Source organism: Jaculus jaculus, chromosome 4, assembly GCF_020740685.1.
Source record: "Jaculus jaculus isolate mJacJac1 chromosome 4, mJacJac1.mat.Y.cur, whole genome shotgun sequence".
In the NCBI taxonomy this organism is placed as follows: Eukaryota; Metazoa; Chordata; class Mammalia; order Rodentia; family Dipodidae; genus Jaculus; species Jaculus jaculus.
This window is the reverse complement of record NC_059105.1, coordinates 16,540,912-16,547,339: the sequence shown is the minus strand read 5'-3', so window position 1 is coordinate 16,547,339 and position 6,428 is coordinate 16,540,912. Positions and strand designations below refer to the sequence as shown.

Below are 6,428 nucleotides of genomic sequence, written 5' to 3'. Positions count from 1 at the left end.
TTCTTTCCGTCTGGGCATGGTGGCTTATGCCTTGTGATCCCAGCACTGTGGAGTTTGATGTTTGTGAGTTTAAGGCCAGCCTGAGCTATTTAGCAAGAATGTGTGTGTGGGGGGGGAGGGGCACAGATTATATTGTCAGATATCTCCTTAATAATTTTTAATATTGACTGCTGATTAGAAGATAATATTTGGAATGTACTGAATTCAAGTATATTATTCAGTGGGTGTTACCTATTCTTTTCAATGTGGCTACTAGGGCATTGAAGTATTAAATATTTTATTTTATTTGTTTATTTATTTGACAAAGAAAGAAGAAGAGAGAGACAGAGAGAGAGAGAGAGAGAGAGAGAGAGAGAGAGAGAGAGAGAGAGAATGAGAATGGGCGTGCCGGGGCTTCCAACCACTGCAAATGAACTCCAGACGCTTGCACCCCCTTTTGCATCTGGCTAATGTGGGCCCTGGGGAATCGAACCTGGGTCCTTTGGCTATGCAGGCAAACACCTTAGCCGCTAAGCCATCCCTCCAGCCTGGCACTAAAATATTAATGTGGCTCACACTTGCAGTTCGCATTAGATTTCTACTATGTAGCATGGCGCCAGGCCCTTTCTTTACTGTGAAGAACTCAGTGGATGAAACCAGCAGTAACGTTCCAAGGCAGGCAGAAGGCTCCAAGGATAGGAGGCTGGGATGCCCACGCCTCTCCTGTGAGGCCCATATTCTGTGTAGCTCTCCTACTTGCCAGTCCTGCAGATTTCATTCCCCTGTTCAGTGTTGGATGCAGTGTCCTTGCTGCCCCCCAAGTTAAACCAAATGCCCACACAATCAATGAGCTTTCTCATCAGATCTCCATTTCCCCAGAGGTACTTTTGCCCTGCCAGCCATTTCTGTGTCCTCCCTTCCGCTGCTGCGTAACGGCTTGGGGTGCCCTTGCTAAGCCTCCATTCCCTCCCGCCCCACCCCCACCCCACCGCCGCAGATGTCCAAGTTTCATTTCCAACTCTCAATGCCACTCCATCCAAATAGTTCTCTTCTTCAAAGCCACTGACAGCCGGTTACTTATCTTAACCAAACTCTTCCCTTCCTAGTTAACTTCCTTCTTAGAAGGCATGGAATCCAGGCCGGGTGAGAATACCATGAAATAGCTACTGAACGGAATCAGATGGATGGAGCTGAGGCGCCTGATTGGGGGTGGGGGTGGGAGGGAAGCACCTCACTGAGTTAATCTCTCAGACCTGGATCTTTGTTAAATTCACAACGCAGGGAGCTGGGTGAATGATTAAGGCAGTCCAGGCTGGAATGATAGGGGTCAGCTTAGCTAGACGGCTCAGTAAATCAAACAGAACAAGGTCACCTGTATTATTGGAGAGTTCTCGGATCAGCCTCGCTTTCTAGTGCGCCCGGGGCTTTCCCTCACACGTGGCGGGGGGGCTGGGGGGATGGTCTGGTCCGCACTTTGCCAGACCCCTGCCGCCGAGTGTCTGGGACTCTCCTCCGAGGCAGGATCTGCGGGAGGTGGTCCAGGGCTCTAACGGATGACTTGGGAGACAACGTTTGGGAAAGAGGAAGGGGGCAGGGAGAAGGAGCAGGTTTCTCAGCGCTCAGAAAAAAAAAAAAAAAAAAAAAAACAACAAAAAACACCAAAAACCAAAAAACGAGCACTTCGGGGTTTTCATCCGTTGAAGCCACGAGTTTCCGCCTGGGAAAGTGCAGTGGTCACAAGCACGAGCGGGCTGGACTGAAGTTACAACTCACTCAGGGTCACCGTTCCAAGCCACGTGTCCGCAGCGGGGACAATCAGAGAGGGCCGAGGGAAGTTGGTAACGAGCACTGAAAAACCGACTTGCGGGAGACCCCGGTCTCTTATGCCTCGCAGCAGCTTAGCTCACCGCGATGGCCACACGCGGAAGCGCGCGCAAAAGTCTCTTTCCAAAGGGACCCGGCAGACAAAAGCACGGGATCGTCCCCACTCCCACGCCCCATCTACCCACGCCGGGCAGTTCGTCCTCCTCTGCAGGAGTCGGCGAGCCCGGGCGGGAAGAGTGGAAGAGAGGGAGCGAGCGAGCGAGCGAGGAGAGCCGCCGTGGCCAGGGCGGAGCGGGGCAGCGGCCGGACCCGCGGGGTGGGCGTGTGCGCAAGCACGTGCCCGCGCGCAGGCAGGCAGGCAGGCAGGCAGGAGTGCGGCCCGAGGGGGAAGGGGGTGGTCTCCCCGAGGGGGAGGGGAGAAGGCAGGGGGCGGGGAGAGCCAGGCTTTTTTTAGGACGGGGCCGGCGGGCAGCTAAGGGGAAGAGAAAAGGAGGCGAGGAGGCGGTCCCCGTGCTCGCACCTGCCCGCGCCTCTCCGCTCCGTTCCGCCCGCCGTCCGCTCGCTGCCCGCCGCCCGCCGCCGTCATGCTGCCGAGACCCGGCGGCTTCGCGCTGCCGCTGCTCCCGCCGTCGCTGCTGCTGCTCCTGCTGCTGCTGGGCGCGGGCGGCTGCGGCCCCGGGGTGCGCGCCGAGGTGCTGTTCCGCTGCCCGCCCTGCACGCCCGAGCGCCTGGCCGCCTGCGGGCCGCCTCCGGGGGCGCCGTGCGCAGAGCTGGTCCGCGAGCCGGGCTGCGGCTGCTGCTCCGTGTGCGCCCGGCTGGAGGGCGAGGCGTGCGGCGTCTACACCCCGCGCTGCGCGCAGATGCTGCGCTGCTACCCGAACCCGGGTTCCGAGCTGCCCCTCAAGGCGCTGGTCACCGGCGCGGGGACCTGCGAGAAGCGCCGCGACGCCGGCACCACCCCACAGCAGGTCGCAGGTAACAGCGAGTTAGGGAGAAAATTAAAACAAAACAACAACAGCTAAAACAAAAACCAGAAACAAACTTGGGACGGCTGCGGGGCAGCCTGATGGGAAGGCCCCATTCGGTAGGGAAGGTAGCTGGCATGCGATTGGGACCTCGGGCTGCTTTGGAGGAAAACGGAGCCGGGTCCTTGACCAGATCCAAGGGGATTATTGAGAACGGAAGCCCAAAATTCAGATCTGGGAAGGGTGACTCGAGTTGGCGCCAACGAAAGCCTTGGCCATGGATTCGGTGGGATGAATGGAAAGGGGAAAGACCCACTTTGTCACCATAGGCTCCCCCAGGTGGAGCGCACCCTAATTTCTAGCTACTGTTCTGGGGGCTAGGGAGGACAGCGTCGGTCAGATGGCTCCGAGGCAGTAGGAGTTTCAGGTTTACTGGGGCGGGGGGTGAGGGGGGCGGGGAGGGCACAACTGGAATCGGTGACCGAAGGGTCCCGGTGGGATCGCTGCTGCTGGGGAGGCCTAGGCCACTGGATGCTGGTAACATCGTGGATCGCTGGTGAGAAGGGAGCGCGCGTGGAGGGACTCTTCCTTCTCCTAGGGTTGGGAGGTGAGAAGAAAAGACTTGGTTTGAGGGTGAGTTGCAAATGGAGATCGCAGGGGTCTCGCAACCATGTTGAACGGATAAAAACGGTGGTGGTGGTGGTTGCGGGGGGGACGTGCTTGAGAGTCGAGGAGGGGGGGATCCCAGCAGTAGCGTCTGTGAGACTTGAGCAGGATCCCAAGCTGTGCCGCGAAGCATCTGGGTCCCAGGTCTGAAAGCAGGAGGAGCCTGGGCCCGGGAAGAAACCTCTTGAGGTCGGCATGTGGTACACTCCTCCCCTTCCCAAATCCAGGGAACGCGTCCTACTCCGTAGAATGGGGAAACTGGGGTTCTTTGTGAAGTTAGCTTGAGAGGCACAACGGGGCTGTAAGGAGTTGGTGAGCTTTTTCTTGCAAAAGTCTCCTGCCTCGTGGTCTAGAGGAAGCCGCATTTGTTTTCTTTCCTCCTGGAGAGAGTGCTGAAATGCGTCTGCTGCTTGCTGATGTATCAAAGGAAAAGTCTGACCAAGTTTCTCAGACTGGGGTTGGGGGGGGGAGAGCGTGTGAAAGAAAAGTGCAAACATTCTTACTGCTTCTTTGTAAGCCCTTTTCTCTTCCTCTGGCCTGCTATTGTTTTTTGTTCCCCTGTTCTCCTAGAGAATGGAGTTAGGGATCAGAGTTGAAATCTGCTAGGTTTTGACCTTGAGTGCCGAGCAAGGTGGGGCTGACTGTGAGGCGAGCCCTGGGTTCCTTTCTTCTCGCTCAGCCAGGGTTGGAATTAATCCTTGCCTCCTGCTTCTCTTAGTAATAAGAAGAAGAAAAAGACCCAGGGAAGTTCTCTGCCATCACCTCTGACACAGCCTGCGGTCCGCAGTTTCTGAGCTTAACTCTGACAAACATCTCCCTCCGCAGCGTGAATCTGTCTAAAGGTCTCCAATCATTTGGATATTGGCCGTTTTAATAAAGTGTGGTGTGCATTCCTCTCACGGTTTGAGTGTCCCCCTCCCCCCCCCACTCTTCATTGATTTCATTGTAAACCTGAAATCCAGCTCTCCTGCTTCTTGGATCCCTGAAGTAGGTTAGGGTCTTTTCAACAGTCAGACAGATGTGGGAGGCTCCTTGGACCACTTCCTTGAAGCCCTGGTGTGTGTGTGTGGGGGGGGGGGGAGGGGGGTTCAGGGGAGCCTGGGGACAATAGGGTGAGTTCATGAGAAGAATGACCCTCTGGATTTTCTGCCTGATTATGGGACTCCCTTCTTAACAGCTTGTCCCAGCTGCTGCCTCAGCCTGCTCCCAAGGCCCGGATGCCTTCCACGTTTTTCTCTCCTGCTCCAATCTGGAAGAGGGATCATTAACTTGAGGGGGGGGGGGAGTGTGGAAGGCTGACCAGACTGCAGATTGGTGAGCAGCCTGGTTTTCACAGGGGTTGGGGGGGGGGGCAGCGGGGGATGAAGGATGGAAGCTTGTGAGTCCTTGGGAGAGGCTTTTGGGGATGAGATGGGGGCTAGGGTCTCTGTATGGAAAGTGTTGAGGTCCAAGTTGGGGGTGAGTGGAGCACATTGAACATGGCCCAGGCAGGCCTTAGCAGTGAGGGCTGCGTTTCTTTTCTTTCTCCATCGCCCATCTCCCTCTCCTTGCTCTGAAGAAGGCCCCCCCCCCACTTCCCCGTCTGCATTCCTCTTTGAGCAGGTTGCTTTAGAGAATTTTAAACATAGCCTCTTATTTCCACGCAGCACACCCCAGCAGTTCCGGCTTTGCTGTTAGCTCTTTTGTCTTTGTTCCCAGGACTCAGGGGCTGTGTTGCTGGCTTCCTGGGGATGTCGGGGAGGCAGGGGGTGGGGGTGGGCCCATCAGCCGGTAGAAATGGCTGGTAGTAAGCTTGCATCCCAGGGGGGTGATGGGCTGGGCCTTGTTGGTTCATACAAACCGGAGTCAGACTGGGGGGTGGGGTGGGCAGGCCTGGAGTTAAAAAAAAATAAAGTGTGAGTGCCTGAAGTTTATGCTTGAAAGTGTGTGGGTGTATGAGGTGGTAGGATCAGCAGAAGGACCTAGAAAACTCAGGGGTGAGGTGAGGGAGTTGGGGGGGGTGCGGGGGCAGAAGGAGTCCTTTCAAAATTCAGACCAGGCTGGCTCCTCAGCATCTTCCCTAGCCTCCTTCCCTCTTTTCCTCCCTCCCTGTCTCATACAATGCCTGGGATTATGCTGTGGGGCGGGGCTGTCCAAGTGGCCTTCTGGCCCTCTGCACATATAAAGGTGCTATAGAAATGTGCAGTCATTCAAAGTCCAGGAGCTGACGGACAGGCTGGCCTCTGGTGGGTGATGAGTGGGGGGGGCCCTCAGTCTGCGCTTGGTGGGGGCGGAGAAGGGGAAGGAGGCGGGGCGTGGCCTGGTTTACAGTGGCTCACTCCTGCTTCAAGATTAAGGGGGAGAAAGCAATGGTACTTCTGGCTCGGAGCACTGCTTTGCATCTCATCTTGCATAAATTTGCATACCGCGTTCAAAGTTGTAAAACAGACTGCAGTGAGTGGGACCCACTGTCGCTGATTGTTAACGGTCTCTACGTGCTTCCTGCTGTCCGGCTTCTGGACAGAACTTCATGAACCAGCTTTGGCTAAACTGACCCCCTTCATAAGAGTGGGCCAGAGTAGGAGGAGATGGGGGGGGCTTGAGGGCTGCCCCTCTGGGACATTTGTAGGGACACCTGCAGTTCTTTGGTTAGGAAACTATGCAGGGTATGACCCTGGACTCCCAGGCATTTGGAGACAGGTCAGCAGAGGGGTCCAGTGAGGCATGCACACACAGTGGCCTTGGGCTGCATTGCCCAGGGGAGGCTGGAGATACATCTAGTATCTTTGCTAGGAGTTTCCTGTGAAACATCCCCTCTGTTGCTTCCTTTGTGTGGTCATAATGATCTATTCCTTAGAGATTTAAGGACACCTCGGGGAGAAAGATCCTATCTATCTAGCAACACTGAGGTCCTCAGAAAAGGCAGGCTAAGGATGCTCTGAGTTAGAACAAGTGGGAGGATTAAAGAAAAAGAGCCCGTCAGCTGTGGTCATGACGGTCTATGTATGAAATGGT

General features: G+C 55.9%; 1 protein-coding gene across 1 annotated transcript in view; it reads left to right on the top strand.

Moving 5' to 3' along the window:
• The first annotated feature begins 2,372 nt into the window (after positions 1-2,372).
• Positions 2,373-6,428, top strand: part of Igfbp2 (insulin like growth factor binding protein 2) — a 28,602-nt gene continuing 24,546 nt past the window's right edge. Inside the window, exon 1 of the mRNA XM_004662846.2 lies at positions 2,373-2,778. Coding sequence (XP_004662903.2) covers positions 2,388-2,778 — 391 coding nt within the window. The 5' untranslated portion in view covers positions 2,373-2,387. The remainder of the gene's footprint in view (positions 2,779-6,428) is intronic.